Source organism: Thunnus albacares, chromosome 3 (genome assembly GCF_914725855.1).
Source record: "Thunnus albacares chromosome 3, fThuAlb1.1, whole genome shotgun sequence".
Lineage (NCBI taxonomy): Eukaryota > Metazoa > Chordata > Actinopteri > Scombriformes > Scombridae > Thunnus > Thunnus albacares.
This window is the reverse complement of record NC_058108.1, coordinates 3,106,901-3,127,221: the sequence shown is the minus strand read 5'-3', so window position 1 is coordinate 3,127,221 and position 20,321 is coordinate 3,106,901. Positions and strand designations below refer to the sequence as shown.

Genomic DNA, 20,321 nt, shown 5'->3' with positions numbered 1-20,321 from the left:
CTGTGAAGTCTCCCCACACCTACATCAGTTAATATTAGAGCTGCAAAGATTAGCTGATTAATTAATTAGTTGCCAACTATTTGCAAACTATTTGGAGCCATAAAGATGTCTTGTTACTTGGAAGCAGGACATAAAATATTCAGGTGAGTCTCCACATAGCTACATGGAGAGTCACCGCTAACTCCACCTGCTGAGTCTGGGTCCAAGGCTGAAACAAAAATACCTCATCTTAACTCAAAGTATAGCAAAATTACTAGTTCTTATTTCTAGTACAAAAAGGTCCTGTGAGCGGAGAATAATGGTTTCCAGTGTTCTCAACTCAGCAGCCCTCTCTTCTTTTGGTCTTTATGACAAAGATCAAAGGAAGTCCCTCTCTGTTTTCCTTCTTTATTATCTCCGCCAGCCATGAGCCTGAAGGGGATCATGCGTTTGGTCGTGTGTGTGTGTGTGTGTGTCTGTCCACAGCTAATCTCTCATACTACTGGACCCATCAGCCCAATATTTTTTGTTCACATTTAGGACTGTATGTTCAAGTGGTTGTGGTGATTCACAATTATTAACGCCATTCTTTAGCCTTTTTAGGAAGAAGACATCACCAGTATAACTTTTAGGATGCAGCAAAGTGAGCCGGCTTGATGAACTTTATCAAGCTTCAGCCTCATCGAGTGCTTCAATCAAGTATACAACTTTCAATCGATGACGTTTCTCCTAAACCGGGCAGTGGAGCCGTCAGACTGATGAGGCGCTGCCAAGTTTAGCTGGATCTGTTTGGCATAGATTTTCCAACACAGGTTGTTTCCCATATGTGGATTTCTGATACAGAGCCAGTGGAACGACACTATTACATCTAAACCGTCTAGCCTGGGGACATCAAGGCACCGAAGCTAGAATTAGACCTGGTTGAAGTGGCAAACTAACCCAGCACGAAGCTTTTAAAAGCAGTCAGATAACATGCTGCACTTAAGCAGCATAGTTAAAGACAGACTGTGGCTCATTTTACTACTGACACATGTGAGGATTCATGACTTCCTGATGCAAATGAAAGAGGAAAAAAAAAAAAAAAAAAAAAGAGAAAGGAACAGTGAGTGGAGACATTAGGAAATATGCGTACAGGGACGAGTCAAAGATAACTGGGACTGCTACTAGTGATCATTTCAGTTATTGATCAGAATATAGTCATAAATGTCCATCACAAATAGCTTGTTTGGTCCGACCAACAGACTGAAACTCAATGACAAGCCCCAAAATGAACAGTTATATACAACAGAAAAGCAGCGAAAGCATGAAAAATGACAAAGTTCCACCAAGATATAAAGATGTTTTTAGTCTTCTTTAGAGAGTATGAAAGGAGCTAATATGTACTGAACAGCTGATTGAATAGTGGACGTCCCACCGCACAACAGGTAAACTACAAGGTGTGTGGAGTTGCATCAGAAGGTGCCTGCACCAAAGCAGCTAGTCTAGGTCCTTCATGATGCAATGTGGGGAAAAAACCAGATACAGGTGAAACGGTTGATGAAAGAGAAGTAGGTAAACAAGGCCTGTTGGGTGTTTAGTCAGCATTTCATGACGTCACGGACTCGTCTCCTTCACGCACACGGAATAAAAAGGAACACTGCTGTAAATGTGACATTATTGCAACCAGCTCTTTAAAACCTATATGTTCTTAGCCAGCTAGCTGTATCTATGCTGTAGTTACCATCACTGTTGTCTTACTTCTGCATTTTCATTTTCACCTGTTCCTCACTCGGCTACTTCTAATTATACACCGATGCTCTCTCGCCTTGTGTTTCACTGCTTACAATTCCTGCTTAACTGAGTAATAGAGTTCCTTAGATTCACCTGCATGACAGCACCAGCACCCGGCTCTCTGAACTCTACGCGACCCCACATATCAACTGATATAAGTCGCTCGCTTAGACGTAAATGTCAAGCTATAGTGGAAACAATAGCTCCGTACGTTCAGCGGTATGAATACAAAGTAAATGCTAAGTAGACGCTAAGGTTTGTGACTTTTAAGAGCACAGCAAAGATCCATTAAGCTATTGTCTACATGCTACATCAGGAAATTGTGGTTGTTTTACTTCAGCACACAACTATTCCCTGTAAAATGCACAGTAAGCACTCTTCCTGCCTGCAAATGCTCTCATGAGCGAGTAATGGGAGTCAGGAATGGTGTGTGTGTGTGTGTTTGATGTATGTTGTTTTATAACAAACACCACTATTGTGCCTCCCTGCACCTGCCTTTACTATCTGCACCTCCACAAACACACTTATACACACACACACACACACACACACACACACACACACACACACACACACACACACACACACACACACAACACTTTGAGGGCTCACAGACACTGTGAGACCAAGACACCCACATCATGCCAGATACAATACAGAACAGCACCAAGGTGACTGAGTCCTGCTGGAGTTCTCTGCACAAAACCAGTAGTGTCCCATCATACATTATTAACAAGAGAAGAACTATCCATTTCCAATTCAACTGAGTGGTTGGTGGTTCCTGTGTCCAGTGGGGTCCTGGAAACCACCAAAGATCCCAGAGAAGCCACCAGGGAGCGCCTGAGCAAATCAGGAATATTTCACCCACTAAGAAGGCGACCCTGTTTAGAAAAGCACCATCATAACGTGCATTTCTGAAGAGGTTTCGATTTCCCCACTAAGAATACCTCACCGTCGCGCAGTAATGGGATTTTGTAAAGAGTTTGATTCAAATGGATTTTTATTTTACGTAAGATAAAACCAAGGGGTCACAAGATAGTCAAGGAAAGAAAAAAAACATCAAGGTTACATAAAAAGTAGCCTAGTTATATTTTTCTGATTATTTTCTCATTTCGGTATTTACTTGTTAAATACTGAGTCTACGTAAATCTTTCAAATCAAACTGGTTGATCTGCTCACAACTAAAGCCATATGATGAGCGAGGGGTCACAAGTAGATATTACTTCATTTTAAGGGGTCACGAGCTGAAAAACCCATGATTTAAACCAGTAGTTCTCAAACTTTTTTAGTGTTTATTAGCCCACAGACCCTCATCTGAGGAGAGTTTAGCTTTTAAATGTTTGATTACGGAAAGTGTACCAAAATAGTCACACATTCTGTCATTGTGTTACTTGTGGATGGTATCATAGTGAAAATAAATCATTCTCCTTTTTGCTTGGGGCCATCTGGAGCCCCTCCTCAAGGACCCCAGGGGGTCCCCAGACCCCACTTTGAGAACCACTGGTTTAAAGTATTATTTGAAGAGGGTGTTTGGGCTTAGGGAATACTTAGCACTAGCCAGAGGACCAGCCAACACCGTGCCCCAAGACAAATGAGCGCATAGCAAATAAAGACAAGTTAAACCAGACAATGCATGCGGAGTGAGACACATCCAACTTCATCAACTTACTTGAATAGAGTCGTTCGCCATCGTTGTCTCTGCTGCTCCGTTTTCAGCCAGTGTAGATTCACAGACAACCTGTGCACATGTGGGGGTTTATCAACGTACTGTCGTCCTTCTGAGCCAATAAACCAAACTGATAATTGAAGAATGACTCCTGGCTGTTTGTCCTGCGAGTGTAATCTCAACTTTACACAAGCAGTCTATTGACACAAAGGCAAAAACAGTCAAGAGGTAATCCGCATTGTTGGCTTGCCTGGCCGCGCCTGAACTGATCCTCCCTGTGCGTTTCAGCGTGTTTAAGCGACGTTAGCCTTCACTTCACGCTAATAAAAAGGCGTTCACTGTTTGCACGCTTTTTTAAAAATACTCATAAAAGACACACATTTACAAAAGAGCATACAAGAAAAGAAAAAAAACTAGTGCCATTCAACAGCTAGCAAGAGCCCCATAAAACCCGCCAGCAGCAGCAGAAGCAGCGGCGGCGGCGGCGGCGGCTCTCCGTCGTGTCCTGCTGAACCCGAGTGCTCATAAAGTCACATCCACAGAGGACATAAAACCACAGAAAGAAGCCACTTATTCCCTTCTTTTCTCTTCTTTTCCTCCCGGTAACATCCGTGAAACATGAACACGCCTCAGTCTCTTGTCTGTTATCACATGCCACTCACACACACACACGCACACACACACTCACACACACAAAAAGAGCCGCCTGTCAGTCCTCCACAAGCTGCTCATACAGTCAAACCCAACGGACAAAAGACACCGAGTCTGTCCGGTAAACACGTTAAATATCCCGCTGAAGTCGCCACCACGCAGACAAAAAAGCACGTCGTTCTTCTTCGTGGTGCTACACAGGACTGGCACAGACAGCATCTCCTCACATTCAGACTGGGGACTGACTGGAGAGGAACACACACACACACACACACACACACATATACACACACCAGTTGTACGCTAAAACCAGAGCGCGTCCCCGACGCTCTAGCAAAGCCGCCCGGGCATTCATTGGTCCAGCCAGGGCTGGGCAGCGGGGGCGCGCCCGGATGTAGCACGTGACCACGCACTCGCAATGTAACTCCTAATGAAGCAACTGTTGAATATGTCAAGTAATAATTAATTAACCTACACGTGTCTTTTATGGCTGCTTCAACCCACTGCCTTCAGAAAGCCATTTTAGATACGACAACTCCTACTATTACTATTACTACTACTACTACTACTAACAACAACAACAACAACAACAATAATAATAATAACACATTGTATTTATAGAGCGCTTTTCAGGGTACTCAAAGACACTTTATATAAGTTAAAAGAATCAGAAAATAACACTAAAACATATAACACACATCATTAATCTATGTATAGTTTATAACTATACATGTTTGTATAAAATGTGAATATTTTCTGTAAAATTATGTTTTTGTGCTTTAATATGCCGCCAACGCCGTACTTCAAGCACGCGCATGCACACACTTCCACGTCATCTAAGTACCTAACTACAACAAGGACCACAAAGGAAATAAGTCATGTGACTTTTTCTGTGTTATCCTCCTTGATGCTCTGTTAATTGTGCATGTACATGGTGTTGAATGGCAAAGTTAAAAAGGGAGTGCCAGTTTGTAGACTGATTTTTTACTTAATGTGCCTTTATAGTATCTGACACTGATGGAAGAAATGTCAAGTTCCTGTATCGAGACTTTACTTAGGTAAAAGTACTGAAGAATCATTATTAAAATGTAGTAGAAGAATCAAAGGTAAAAGTACTAGAGTAGCTCCTTTTAGAGTGTTATATAATGATATTCTTATTGTTGTAATATTATTAGGCAACTGATGTCTTATTGTGATCCTGTGTGTGTGTGTAATCTGTTCTCAGGTCTCTCTTGCAAAACAGATCTTGATTTCAATGAGTTTTCCTGAATAAATAGAAGCTTAATAATACAAAAAGATGTGTTGAGGGGACTGAAGATAGTATCATGAGAAACAGAGAACCGTTTCAGGAGCCCTGTGCAAAGTGTGAGTTTTTCACAGACATCAAAAACGCAGCCATTGATATATTTATACTGTATTGTAACGGGTTAAAGTCTAATATTCATAAGCAAAATGAAAATTGAGTTAAAATGACCATTAATGTGACTGGTTGAACATTTTACTTTCCAACCATGACTTGTGATAGTAAACCATATCAATGAACAGGCATAAAAAAATAAATATTCAAATTTTACTGCCATGCAGAACATGCTGTACCTGACGCTCTCTTTTGAATTTGTCTCGTAGTAGTGACGCTATTTGACGACTGCTTTGGATCATTTTTGACGACAGTTACAAACGTGTGAAACTCTAAATACAAAAAGCCAAACCACAAGATGACACAGTCAACCTCCAGAACACACCGACCTTACACTAACACAAGTTTCAGTGCCTGTTATAAAGCATATACAGTTCAGCTCATTGAATAAATGCAACATGTGTTCGCAGTTATTAATCTTTATTTTAACATGACGCTGGTGAGCAGCGTTGCAATATAGCCTAATTGTTAGTTACTGTATTTCACCACTACTGTCTCACACGTGTGGCAGCAGTGGAAAGAAAAAAAAAGCTTTTTAAAAGTTTTTTACTGCAATATTACAGTAGTTTACTGTATTTTTGTTGATTACAATTACAAGTGATTGAAATATGTTTGGTTTGGTTTCTTGAACAATAACAAACTTTGTGTTTTATACAGAACAGAAACAGTTAACTGATGCACTGAAGTTCAGTCACAATCATCATTTTACCTTGTAGGAAGATAAACTGTTGTATAAAGTCAGACTCAACACTTTATATTCTATATTTATAGTAATACAACATACACAATAAATGAAAGTCACTGTTACTCTTCATCATTTCAAATGCTGACTTCTGCATCGTCTCATTGCTATCTATGTAATCTTGAGGAGATAATCATAGCAGACCATTTTAATGAGAAATGTTTGATAAAGACAATTTTATAATTTTGTTTTAAATTGCGACAATGATTATAATTTAGTGATAAACATCAAACAGTGATAATACTACAGTATGTTGTTTGTTTTCAGTGCTATGTGAGACTTTCAGGCCAAAGTTTTTGTGTTAAGAGATTTTGAAAATTGGAACTATGTTATGAAAATGGAGTTAAGTCTTTTCATTTCATTTCCAGTCATTGTGGTCATTTTCAAAAAGATACGGGTAGAAAGCAGAGAGGAGTTAACGACTGAAACTGGGTGTTGAAAGAGTTAAATCTGACTCAAGTGAAAGTTTCGAGTTTAAAATCTGCCACACAGCTATTTTTGTCAACAGGCTATAAGATGAACAGCTGTATGGCCATGCTTCACAGCACAAGTGAAATGGATCTCATTCATCAGAGTGTTATAATGTCTGTGTGTGTGTGTGTGTGTGTGTGTGTGTGTGTGTGTGTGTGTGTGTGGGAGAGAGAGAAATAAAAACACAGAGAGAGAAAAACTCATTACAGGTTTAGGTGATTGTCATAGTGGTGAGAGTAGGTGCCTTTTGTACATTTGACAGAGAAGTTGAACTGGACCACATTTGAATAACTGATTTGCATGATGAAAATATACTGGCTGAAAGATAAGAAGGAAGCAGAGCGCAACCCCAACGATGAAAATCACAACTGACAATAAACGCTGAGTCATTTACAGTCAGCCATGAGTATGATTCAAGTCAGGGCTGATATGAGTGAGCACATTATTCATTTATCCACACGTATTGATCTGATCTGTGTCGAGTGTTGAGAATGATTTGTGATGCAGTGACCAGACTAACAGGATGAGGTCTGTACATAGCAGGAGTCAGAGGAAACATTTACCTGGCAGACAATGACTAAACTTGAATATTAAGATTAGATGTCCTCCTGCTTCTTATTAAACCGCTTCAACAAATTTCAACACAATATGTGACAGCCATGATGGTTTGTATGGATATTTTACTTTGTGTGACAAAAACTATTGGTATGATCCATCTTGGATACCAGAGTACCAACAATTTCCAAACATTTTGCATCTCTGAAACATGAATTCTGACATTTGGGAACATTAAGATGTCGCCGAGGTTTTCCACTTCTTCAGCAAAACCTCAAATACAGCTACAGGCAAGAATAAAAATGTTTTCAGATCCATTTTCTTGTTTGACACACAAATTTGTAATAATACTGTGATAATAAATGATCACTAATGATTCATCAAATATTTAATTGTTAGAATAATGATGGTATATAGTCTAGTGCAGTGAGTTGTCAAAGGCTGCTAATAATGATTAAAAGTTGAAGACAGCAGGTTGTGTTTCAGGTTTTACTGAGCAACATATTGATATTATATCAATATAATATAAAATATATCGATTTTTTGGATATCATATCTTTTCCTGGTTTTAAAGGCTGCATTCAGTAAAGTGATGTAATTTTATGAACTTACCAGACTGTTCTAGCTGTTCTATTATTTGTCTTTACCCTTTTGTGAAAGCACCAATAATCATCCCTACAATACTGTTGCAATATCAATATCGAGGTATTCAGTCAAAAATATTGTGATATTTGATTTTGTCCATATCTCCCAGCCTGACTGAGAGCAATGTGAAACTGTGAAAACAGTAGTAAACAACAAATTCAATGATAGTGATTATATATCAGAAAACAATGAGATCACATAAACAAAACTTACAATGAGTATTAACTCATTGTAAAATGAGTTAATACAGTAACGAGGAAACTGGATTCACAAAAGTATAGACTGGCTGTCAAAATACTTACATTGTGCCTCATGTCAGCAGGAAACAAGGATCAACATTAAGTTCTCTTCTTGTAGGAAGTACAATAAAGTCCACAAGAGTGAAAGGAAAGAGTAAAATAACAGCTAAGCTAATCTAAAGTGTAACATTACAAAATCACAAATCAACGTCCAAACAGCTGTAATAAAAGTGTAGCTGGAGATAATGCTCGAAAAAGGCCATTTGAGGAGTAGATTAGATAAAAGATGTGTGTTAATAATAAACTGGTAGACGTAATGATGGCGGTTAAACAGCAGCAGTAAAACCGTGCTAGTAGTGGTTGCTAAGAGCAACGGATGTTCAACTGATACTAATCGTTTTAGTGCTAATCTAAGGAACAAAGATTTTTGTTCCATGTTTCAGTTTTCATATTTTTCTACATGTTAATGAAAAAAAATATTCTTGAGACACAGCGACCTTTGACCTTTCACAAGGCTTCACAGGGACGGTTGACGATTAAAAAAAAAATCGTAGGATGGCGAAATCATGACCCGCCCTACTCTGCCTCTGATTGGCTTATCCTGATATTCTTACCATAATTCTAACCAATCTCACTCCTCATGCCTAAACCTGAGCAACCCAACCAACGAAGGCAACGAATACTAGCCAATCAGAGGCAGAGTAGGCCGGATCATGACTGCGCCATCCTAGGAAAGTAAATTGGCGGACCGTTGACGACGAAAAGAACGTACGTACGTTGTCAACCGCTACAAGCTAATATTACAGTTATTTAGCGTTAACTTGTCATATAACCACTTTACTCAAGAGACTGAAGAGCGGTTAAACATTTAATTTTCTTGTGGATTTATTCAGTCAGTAGCCGAAATAGGAGTTGTCAAGGTTTGGGGTGTTTTGCTAGCTGGCTAGCATTGACGTTAATAAGCAAGACATTAACAGTTAATGACAGGTCCAAAATAACCCTTGAAGGAGGCGTTTTCTCCCTCAGCAAATGTCCCCGGAAAAAAGGCTTACCTACAACAGAAAGTATGACAGAGACTGAAGTTCAAGTTGAGGTTCAGCTCACCGCAGAATCACCGCCAGGACAACCGGTGCCGCAGGAGGACACGGGTGGTGAGAGGGAGTCACACAGCCCGGAGGGCCCTCCAAACACCGGACACGGAGGTTCAAAGACATGTCCTACTACAACCTACGAAAACACGGGTGTCTAACTTCTAACTTTACTTTACTTTACTTTCTTTCTTTACTTACTCTAACTTTACTTTCACTTTTAAAGAGTCAAAACAATCAAAATGACTGTGACACAGAAATTAATTGAGGTTAATTAGGTTTATCTTCTTATTATTCCAATCAAATCAATCTTTATTTATATAGCACATTTCGTACAGTGACAGTGTAGTCCATGTGCTGCACAGAGGTGAGCAAAGGCACAAAAGAGCCAAATAACAGTAAAAATGAAGCAACAGTAAACGAATTAAATAACAAATGACGAGGCACCTTAAGCAAAAGCCAGGCTAAAAGATATCTGTATATCTTCAGGTTTCTTTTAAAAATGTTCAGATCCTCAGGCAGACTGTTGGAAGACTAAAAGTTGTCTCCCCATGTGTTTTTGTTGACATCATTGTGACAACTAGGAAGCCAGCTGCAGAGGATCTGAAGGACCTGCTGGACTCAAATGTAAAAAGCATGTCATTTGTTTAGAAAATGAGGTAGTGGAGTAAAAAGATCGATTCAGTATGTTGAGGGGTGGATTTAGTGATATGGAGGCCCCAGGCAAATTCTATCTCGCTTTATTTCACCCTTTCTCTAAGAAAGAATGAATGTTGGTGTTGGCAGTGGTAGAAGAAGTACACAATACTGTTTTCTTAAAACTATTAATACTGCACTGTAAAAGTCTTGCATTGAGATTTTTACTTAAAAGTGAAGAGTGAAAGAGATGTTTTATCAGCATAATGTACTTAAATTGACTTGTGTTCAAGGTGGAGCTTTTAATGCTTTTAAAATGCTGGATATTTATGCATCATATTTTATTGATTATATTTTGTGAGTGAAATCTGAATCTGTCAGGTAAATGTAGTGGTACAATGTTTTCCTCTGAAGGAGGAGAAATACACAGTATAATGGGTTAGAATAGTAACATAATTCAATATTTTTCATATCTAAACATCATAATAAACCCTTTTAGTTGGGGGCCCCAGGCAGTTGCCTACCTTGCCCCTGACAATGTTTTAATGGCCAAATATGATTAACTTCTCTCTCAGAGGTGGAGGAGCCACTAGCATTGTTGGCTGGTTTTACTCTGGCGCCATGGTGTGGTGATGAAGCGGCGTGCAGCTGTGACTGCGAGGCCCGCAGCTACCTGGAGGTCAGACTGATGGAGAGGAACCTGCAGTCCATGCAGCTAAAGCTCCAGGTCCTCATGAGCAAAGTAGACGACTTGCACAACTGTCTCATCAATGGGTAGGGTTCTTGGCTTGACACAACATGCTGGTTTCACCTGGGGTTTTTTTCCCTCTGTTGTAGGATTTTCTTTTGTGTGTTCTGACAGGCTGAGTCATCAAGACAGAGGGACTCTGGTTGCTGCCGTGCCAAGTTTCCTGTACACCTGTCAGGCTTACTTTAACGACGTGGAATCAACAGCTCGAAGAAGCGTTCCCCCACACACCCCGCTGCCCTTTGACATATTCACAAAGGTATATTTATAAGGTTTCATTAGTTTCATTAGTGGCTCTGCTGACAGTTTTGGTTTTGAAACTAAGATTGGAACTATTCTCTACTGAAAACAATCATCTCTATGAAATCTGTTGACAGTGAGTTCTGTGTATCACGGGACATTGTTTCTAGAATAAGATGTTGCTGCTGAATATATTTAACCCTTTAACATCCAGCCAGCAATTGGCACAATTTGGACAATTGGAGATGATTGGAGAGGTTCAGGGACAACAGTGACACCACAAACTAAAAACTCAGTAAGCAGTTTTTCTGTCATGATGATGTTGGATAAGTTCTTTAAATCAATGATTCCCAGGCTTTGGTTTACACTTCTAATATTTCTAAAAATATTGAAAAGTCATTTAATGTAAAGCTCTACCCTAAAAACATTTCAACACAGTTTAAAATCAGGTATTCCTGAAGTATCTTGCATATGATTGTTTTATTATTATGATTAATTGTGTATGTATGTTCATCAGCCAGTGTTGGATAACTGAAAAAATGTTCTGCTGTCTCAGATATTGACTTCCTCAGATTCAAACTATGACTTGTGACTGATATAACAGACACATCTCATATTTTAGTGTCGTTTTCCTGCTAGCAACATTTAAATACTATTTAACTGCTAAACTGTTGAAAGCAGAGGGCTCACAGTTTCTCTCTCTTGCATCCTGGGAATTGGTCACTCAAACAAACAAATCTCCGGTGCAGTGTACTCGACATTTAGTCGTCTGATGCACTCAGATGTTTTGCAGATCCGGTTGTTGGAACAAAGTATTCTAAAGTCTTCAAATCTGTTCGTGAATGAGAGGCTCATCTGTGTTCAGTGTATGAAATCTTCATGGTTTAACTGCTACAAGTCGACTTTTTAACATCTACTCTGTGTGTGTGTGTGTTTGTGCAGCGTGTGCAGCTGTTAGACCTCTCTCAACAGCTGTGTGACAGTTTGGAGCAGCTGGTGTTGACCTACGCCAGCTACAATCTCCTCTGTTTGGACGAGACTGAACCGAGCAGGTAAACACACACAGAGGAACAATACAAGTCTCTACTGATATGTGTTCACGCATTTCTTTTTTTTTATAGTTTGATTTTTTTGTTGGGTTTTTAAATCTGGGGGAAAAAATACATGTTACAGTAGCACAACTTCATAAATACATGATATATATATTATTATGATTCAGCTCCTTCTGTTTCATGTAACTGAACTGCTTTAACTCATTTCTATCAAAAACATTTACTTTAATTGTGAAAGGATAGGTTAACCTTTTTATTAAATACATTTCCTCAGTAATATTAAGCTGTTTCCTAGACGATCAACTTTGTGCAATATGTCGTAACGGTGACACTTTATATTACAGGCCACAAATTATAGTGTAAATATTTTGAACATACAGGATTAGCGATGACATGCTAACAGGAAACTACACTGTTCTCAGTGTAAACAAGGTGAAGAAGGGGCGACTTTCCCCACATATTAAACGCTTCGTCCCGCTGCTAGTCGCACTTACGAGTGACGATCCTCAGCTGGTCACCACTTGAAAGCTGCTTCAGGTTGTTCTCTAACATCAGCAGCAGCAGCAGCAGGAATGAAAATGTTTTGCATTATAATTTCCAACAGAACCGTGTAAGTAAACATCATTTATTTCATTGCAATATCAACACTGTCACCTTGTTTTCTCCGTTTTTCAGCCAGTAATAACATTACTTAAAAAATACTTAGAGCGTCATTCGTTTCCCTTTCAAACAGAAAGTTGTTTGAAGAGGTTCGGTAACTCCCCAACTGCTGCCTGCAGTATCTGTTTCATCTCTCGGTGCATCACAGCACAGTTGTTGTATTTACTCATTTCAGTCTTTACTTATGTGACAGTAAAACCTTTCATTGATTATTTCATTGATATTATGTCCAGTAGTAGTAAGTCGATGAAATATTGTGTAAATGTACCAGCCTGTTATCATTTTAACACAACAAATGAAATCAATCTTTATTTGATTGGCACCTTTAAATAACTCATCCTTGTTTTTCTGACACATTTCTTGAATTTGTCAGCAGCAAACATTTAATATCAGTGTTTTCTTCTAGCTTTTCTAGCTGCTGACATCTGACTTTTACTGCTATAACAATCTAATTTCCCCAAAGGGATCGATCCGGTTTCACCATATCTCACTGTCTGACGCTCTCCCGTCTGCATTCCCAGCATGTCTCACTTCTGCATCGGCCAGAGTCAGCTCGGCCGACTGAGGCTGACCGCGTTCCGCTACTGTAAGCCGACGCCGTACCTGGCCCGGGTCGACACCGGACTGTACAAACGCATGCGATGGAACGTGGAGAGACTCCGAGACGAGCAGCAGACGGATGAAGGGAAGGGTGGAGAGACGGAGGAGAGAGGAGCGGAGACAGTCGGAGAAACAGAGTAGTGAGTCTGTTCAGTCTGTTGGCTCCTCTGCCAACATCTGGGGCCAGATGCATAAAACTCTTCAGATTCATGACTAACACTTTGTGTTCACACAAAGCCAGAAATATGCAGATGCATTCTTTTCGTCTGATTTATAAAGCTGTGCATGCACATGGTTCTGTTTTATAAATCTCTTATAAGTCATTGTGCTTCATTTGCACTCTCACAATTAGTCATAAATGGGTGAAGACGCCCTGAACCAACTGTTTTCATATCAATGCACCACCTGCTCCTCAGTTACTTCCTGTGCTGCGAGGACATTCCCAACGTACACGCAGAGGCCGACAGAGATCGCCACGGTAACGCGGTGAGGATGTGGTCCATCGGTCAGTGGCTGCAGGTGAACCCTGACCCCGACACAGATGACATCTATGACTGGTACGCTGATTTCTATCTCTTCATTCATTTCTCTGTATATCTTTGTTACTTTAAGATATTTTTCCATATTCAGTGATCTCTGGGGAGTGAAATGAAAAGCTCAACACCACCCAGTTACTCCCCTGACTTTTTATCAGTGTGTTTTGTTTCAGGATCATGTGTGAGGTTCCTCTGGCCAACTATCACAGGCTGTTGTTTCTGGGCAGCGATGAGCCGTCGAGCTGCAGCGCCACAGACTTCCTGCAGCAGCTGCTGATGTCGTGGCAGACAACAGAGTGATGCTACACCCTGCAGGAGAACAAGTGTGCTTGTGGATACGGTTTCTGTTCAGGTTACAACTCTCTTGAAGGTTGACAGACAAAATCCTTAAGCTGGGTCAATTTATTTTGAGAATATGTTGACGTGAAGATTCTAAAAAGATATTTTAAGTTTAAACATCTGGTTTCAGATGCATCTCGCACTTTGGATCAGGAGCACACATCACCATGAGGATGTGACTTCATTCATTCATGACCTGTTAGTTCAAACATGGTGTTGTGTGTTTTACAACCTTCAACACTGACCGGTGTTGGTATTTTCTAAGAAATAGTTATACTGTCAGTTGGATTATGTAACAATCATTTTATGCTGGTCACTGTGATGTTTGCTTCACACTTTATTCAGTTCAGTGTGTTTGTATATTTTTAGAGCTTTGATAAGAGTTTGCCAGTATTTTGTAGAGATTTAACATTTTTATAAGTTTTTATATTATTTAAGATTGTTTGTGTTGTAAAGAAGTCCAGAAGCATTATTAAAAAAAAAAACAACATTTTATTTACATGAAACGTTGCATTGGAATAATTACACACAATCACAGATTTCTGTCTTTCCAGAAAGTCAAAGAAAAACAAGGAAAACTTTAGAACAAGCTGCCATGATTCGGGCCCCAAACGTGAGAACGCCCATTTTTTACTTCATTTGAACAGGTTCATCAAACCATTTAAATTAGAGCACACAGGCCTCAGTACATTTTCAATAAATTAAAATCCAAAGCCAGAGAGATTATTAAAACCTTTTTTTGAGCCTAAATAACAAATGAAACACGTTCAATCTGCCTACTGTGTTCAGTTTGACCTTGAACCATTCAGCCCCATCGGCTCTGTCGACTGCACGTAAAGAAAAGGCGATTTACTTACAACAAAAGAATAATATCTATCATCCTTCATCCTCTATTGTAATATAAATGTATATATGACTCTTAAAAGGGCTACTATACTTCTAAAATCTCTAAAGTACAAAATGTCAGTGGGGTTTCCCTTCATTACAGTGAGCAGTCTTTTTAAACAATATACACAGAAATGCTTACAAAAACACTACGGAGACACGTTTAAGGTAGCTAATTTTTAAAAAGTCCAGCTTTGTCAAAAAATGCAGTGAGCATTCTGTGTCCTGCCTGGAAGGTACGGGAACGCAAACATACATCAAGCAGAAACATCTGCGTGCTTCTCAGCTGCTACACATAAGCTTTGATAAGACGGTGGACAAACCAGCCAGCAGTGGGGATTTATTTTTTCTGCTGGATCAGTAGTGTGAAAGAGCAAATATCAGTCGCAAAGTATCTATTAAGCTCCTCGATTTCTGCTTTCAATTCAGTTTATTATTAAACGCAGATGCAGGAATACATGTCTCTGCCCTTCATTTAGATTTAAGGGGTGTCAGAAGAATCTCTTCAGACCTGTGACGTTATAAAGTGAAGCTCAAAACAGCCTTAAACAACACTGACACTGACAAACACACAGTATCCAAACAACCGGAACCGACATCCACAGATACGAACACTTAACAACCAGCGAGACGCTCTCGTACCGTAACTCATCACAGTTTCAACAATACTACACAGTAGAAATCCAGAACATCCTGATATTCCGCTTCGCCTCCCTTTTAATAATCTTCCTTAGTGTCATATCGCACCACAAAGTGACCCCTGACCTTTACAGCAGTACCGGGTAAAACCTAGAGTCAGTCACTGTATAATTACAGGCCGTCGTCTGTCTGAAGTCTGCATGACTGAATAACTTCATCTAAAATATGAGCACAAGAAGCTCAGGAACAGGAAAAAGTTCATGTGGGGCTACGAAGCAGTGACTATCCTTCAGCAGTATTTAATCACTAAGAAATCTCATTTGTTGACACGATTATATACATAAAACTAAAACTTCTTCAGTGTTTCACATTATACTGACCTTTGGTAAGGAATTGCAAATCCAAAACAGCTCTTCAACTCTTAACAGAAAACATTTCCAGGCCTCTATAAATCACCAAATTTGAATCGAGACAAATGTCGTGCGTGAGTTTTAACAAAGTGCAACCTTATAAAGATCTGGGAAGCTTCAGATAATGTTTATCACTATTCAGTAGGCGGACATCTCCAGTGTTTTCACATCAAAATAAGATGATAAAAAGGACGCGTGTCGACACGTAGAAACAGTTATGGACTCAAATAAAAAGGAGCAACAGGTGAGAAACACAGAATGAAAACAACCATATCCTTCGGTTTACCTTGGCACCATCGGTGTGTGTCTGTGTGCGTGTATGTGTGTGTGGTCGCCCATGGCACGGAGATTTGGCATAAAGAAAAGTTCCACCCTGTTAAGTCGGTAGCAGTGATGCATCATGGGGTTCTGTCATGTGATGTCCTGTGTGTATGTGTAATTATATATTCAATCAGTCAGTGTTAAGTTTGTGCGTGTGAGGTAAGAGAGTTTCAGTGTGGTGTCATGTTGCGTTTGTCTAATGTGAGTTTCTGGGTGGAAGAGATGAGACTTTCTCGACCTGAGGAGAGACTCCGAGGCAGGAACATGATCAGGTTACGAGTCTTCTGAACTTTCTTGTTCGTGTTTGTGGCGTTTTGGTAACTTGTGTGTGGTTATTTTACAGGCTGATTCAAGTACATTTACACTTGATGGCCTTAAAGTCAAATTTATGTACAACAAAAAGGGCTGGGTTTTATACCTTACTTAATATGAACATGTTTTGACCCTTTTTTTCATTTAAGAAGATGTATCAAAATAAAGTTTTGCTTGGATTAAATATCGTCTAAAGATTCCTGCTTTAAGGCGGTAAATATCTGATCAAAGAATTCGGACCAAACATTCGATATTTGATACATTTTGCTTTGTTATCATAAATATAATTTTTATATGTATGCCCATGAAGACTCTGGATTTCACCAGAATTTTAATGGCAGTGTTGAAAAAGCTTTTTGAACAATTTTCATGTTGGGGAAAGAAAATTTAATAATTAATTTGTGACCTCAGTATTTCTAAACTGCTGGCCTTGTTCTTTAACTATTTACACGCTGTCAGCCTGCTTCACTAGTGACTGCATGGCTTTAATCTCATCTTCAACTTTCTAGATGTTAATATATTAACCATTTACTTTGTGGAGCAGGTTGCAGGTGGTACATAACCTGGGAGTGGCCACTACCTGAGAGTCTCATTCAGGGCAAGAAAGTTTTATCTTTGTGCATCACTGTTAACCTGTAGCACCATCAAGCATCGTGTGTTTTATGTGCTTGTTTATACAATGGTTATAAATCTGTCTGATAAGTGAATCTAAAGCACCACATGTTTATGGGTCTATTTAAACAGCTGGGCAGTAATCTGGTATTATTGTATTTTGTTTACTACAATCACAATTACTCTCAGACGCTGATGGACATCAGTCAGTTCGGCAGTTTATCTTCCGTACTTGAACAGATATGGTGATGTGTATCAGTCCTGGGAGAATTTCTATTGATTATTGCTTTTTTTTTTCCTTCACTGCTCAGCCTAAATATTCACTTCAGTCTGTGCAGCTGTTCTCCTAGAGTAAATATGAATCTGCTCAAATGGTGTGTATATTAACAGCACAGTCAATGTGAGGTGCTCTGCATTCATATCTACACTACATGTGTGTATGTGCATGTGTGTGTGTGTGTGTGTATAGACAGCACTTGTATGTGTACTGCAGGTGTTGTATTTAAAGTGTGTGTGGGTCCCCTCAGTGATGCGTCTCCAGCTCCACCACTGTCCACTCTCCCTGTGGGGAGCTCCCAGTGGCCTCTGGGGAGAAGCTGCTGACAGAGGTGACGGTGGCGGAGGGAGGGGTGAGCGGAGGCAGCAGACTGGGCCACAGGCTGCTCTCCAGGGGGCTCAGCGTGCCTCCTGCGCCCCCTGGCAGCAGCAGCAGGGAGGAGCAGCCATCTCCGTTCAGCAGCAGGGTCTGATTGATCAGCTGCTGGACTATGTCGACTTTCTTCCCCCAGTCCAGGTCTAAAGGTGGAGGTCGCTCGGGAGACTCGGGAGGAGAGGAGCTGTCTCCGTCCTGGGAGACGTTGCTGGGTGTGTGAGGGGAGTCTGGGTGAGGAGGAGGAGGAGGAGGGGTCTCGTTGGACGGTGAAGAGTCTCGATGTTCTTCTACATCTGACGCCGCCCTTTCACAGTTATCGTCTGTCTCCTCGTTCGGCGTCTCTTGCTCGGGCTCCTCCTCCTCCTCCTCTTTCGTGGGCTTGAGCTCCTTTATTCCCTCTTCTTCACCGTCAGCCTCTTCATCGCTGTTCTCCAGGGCTTCGTAGATGGTGCAGAGGCCGGAGGAAGGTGACAGCAGCACCGTCTGACCTTTATTAGACTGTTGCAGCTCTTGTTGCCACTGCATGATCTGCTGTCTCTGCTTCAGCTCCTCTTGTTGCTGCTGCAGCTGCATTTCGAGGTCTCTCCTCTGCTTCTCCTCCTCTTCCTTCTTCTTCGTCGCCGCCTCCTCCGCCTGCTCTCGCGTCTTCCTCTCTTCCTCTTCTTTGTTCCTCTTTATCTCCTCTTCGGCCTCCTGTTTCTTCCTCCTCTGCTCCTCCTCCTCCCTCCTCTTCCTCTCCTGCTCTGCCTCCTCCAGCGGTCTGCTCTGCTGCTCCCTGCGTTGCTGCAGCTCCAGCAGCTGCCTCTGGTGCTGCTCCAGCCTGCGGAGCTGCGGGCTGAGCGCCTGCTGCCCGACGTTCCTGGGCGGGAGGTCGGCGCAGGTCAGCCTCGGCGGGGCGGCCGCGGCGACGATGGGTTTGACGATGTCGCAGTAGGTTCTGGGGTGTGCCGAGTGATCGCGGCGGTGAGCGTGTGGTAGTGCAGTGAAGCCTGTATGTGAGAGGAAGCGGGAAGGAAAATTACAGTAGCGTGATGTTATAAAACAGGTCACAGGCAGCAGGACAGTGACAGCAGTGCAGTGTGAGTACAGGCAGATAGGGTGTAGAGGAAAAGGGGGGGGGGTGGCCTTCAGAGGCTCAGACTCGCTGAAGGAATAGTGGAAGCATTGTGAGGCCTAAAGGTCTGCCAGCAGCCTGCAGCACCAGACTGACCGGCAATTATTTGTATTTTTTTTTCACTTTGAATAAATGACAGTGGGACATTGTTTGCAAGCTGTGCAGCAGTGACAGATACAGTCTGCTAAGTATTTGGAGGGTGGAGCCAAAGTATTTCTGTAAAACAGTGAACACAAAAAGAAAATAGTGACCCAAGGTGAGGTGACTGGGGGTGGCAGCCGGGACAAGGGTTGGGAAATTTGAGCAGAGAGCAACTGTGCGTACTTAATGTGATTTTCCTAGATTTAATACTTTTTTTTTTTTAAAAATGACACCCAGAAAAAGAAAAAAGGTTTTTGTGTGCAAAAAAACAAGCAGCCAACTTCCTGTATATGCAATCACTATCAACTATGGTGACACATAAAAAAAACAACCACAGAAAAGCTTATTGCCAGCTCAAACAGTCATCACCCGTGAATGGAGTTTATAGTTAGTCGACCAGTGATACATGCAAAAGCTCTCCATGCATTTATAGACATCCAGCATCACAAGAAAACTGAAGTAATAGCTCGGCTTTAGGAATAAAAGTTGAGGCTAGATGTTATTCTAACCCCAGTAAATTAAAGGATAGGTTCACATTTTTTTCAAGTCTGTGCTGAAACAGTCAAGTACCTGAATGGACAGAGATTTATCTTGCTGTAATCATTGCTCCTGTTCATACTAACCATTAAGAGATCGTCCTTCTGCACAAAAATGTCAAATGAAGCTTCAGTCATCCAAATTAGTTAAATCAATCTCTACTGTACTGTCATTACTGTCTTTTTAGTGCTAATTTCCCCTCTTTGTTACTACACTTTCCACTGCAGCTGAACAGGAAAACGTCGTCCGTCGAGACACAAAGAGGGACTTTTGTACTTCTAAGACTAACTGTGGGGATATCCACTTTATTTGATTAACTCAGATACTTAATATTAATTTTTAACTGTGGTACAGGAGGAATGCTTACAGCGTTTCATTGTTCATATGAGAACCTGACTGGAAAGACTTGGAAAAACTGTGAGCCTGTCCTTCAAGGTTAGACATTATTCTAACCTAAAAGGTAATTAAGTCCTAGAGCCGAGCTATTCAGCTGACCCTGAACAAACCAATCCAAAGTAATGAGATGAAAGTCAAGTCATTGTGCAACAGTGACATGCATAAGCTCAGTTAACATTAATACAGTGCTGTAGAAACAGTGCAGCAGGAATGCTTTAAAAAATAAATAAATAAATAAATAAAAATAAAAGAAGGCAGTAGAAAAAGA

General features: G+C 40.7%; 3 protein-coding genes across 11 annotated transcripts in view; 1 reads left to right on the top strand and 2 right to left on the bottom strand.

Annotated features, from left to right (window-relative positions):
- pkn1a (protein kinase N1a) overlaps window positions 1-8,623 on the bottom strand; it is a 50,631-nt gene extending 42,008 nt beyond the window's left edge. The window contains exons 1-2 of one of the 5 annotated variants that reach the window (XM_044345803.1): window positions 8,199-8,623; window positions 3,419-3,487 (exon numbers count right to left, since the gene is read on the bottom strand). In XM_044345803.1, coding sequence (XP_044201738.1) covers window positions 3,419-3,487; window positions 8,199-8,210 — 81 coding nt within the window. In that variant the 5' untranslated portion in view covers window positions 8,211-8,623. Of the gene's footprint in view, window positions 1-3,418; window positions 3,488-3,665; window positions 4,393-8,198 lie in introns of those variants that run through there. The other 4 variants (XM_044345806.1, XM_044345807.1, XM_044345808.1 and 1 more) reach the window with 4 other exon arrangements.
- A 231-nt stretch (window positions 8,624-8,854) lies between these two features.
- c3h19orf67 (chromosome 3 C19orf67 homolog) lies at window positions 8,855-16,693 on the top strand. 4 transcript variants are annotated; one of them, XR_006402743.1, is made up of 8 exons: window positions 8,855-9,376; window positions 10,435-10,633; window positions 10,722-10,866; window positions 11,790-11,899; window positions 13,081-13,299; window positions 13,576-13,716; window positions 13,854-14,065; window positions 14,165-16,693. XR_006402743.1 is itself a non-coding variant. In XM_044345802.1 (7 exons), exons 1-7 carry the CDS (start codon window positions 9,202-9,204, stop codon window positions 13,993-13,995), a joined length of 1,092 nt encoding a protein of 363 aa, XP_044201737.1. In that variant the 5' UTR covers window positions 8,855-9,201; the 3' UTR covers window positions 13,996-16,693. The 4 variants fall into 4 exon arrangements, 3 of the variants coding, with proteins under 3 accessions (XP_044201737.1, XP_044201735.1, XP_044201736.1); XM_044345802.1 differs by having other exon boundaries at window positions 8,855-9,337; window positions 13,854-16,693; XM_044345800.1 differs by having other exon boundaries at window positions 13,854-16,693.
- Window positions 14,509-20,321, bottom strand: part of si:ch211-214c7.4 (nascent polypeptide-associated complex subunit alpha, muscle-specific form) — a 32,874-nt gene continuing 27,061 nt past the window's right edge. For both annotated transcript variants that reach the window (XM_044345797.1, XM_044345798.1), the window contains exon 6: window positions 14,509-18,854. In XM_044345797.1, the coding sequence (XP_044201732.1) occupies window positions 17,737-18,854 (1,118 nt within the window). In that variant the 3' untranslated portion in view covers window positions 14,509-17,736. The remainder of the gene's footprint in view (window positions 18,855-20,321) is intronic.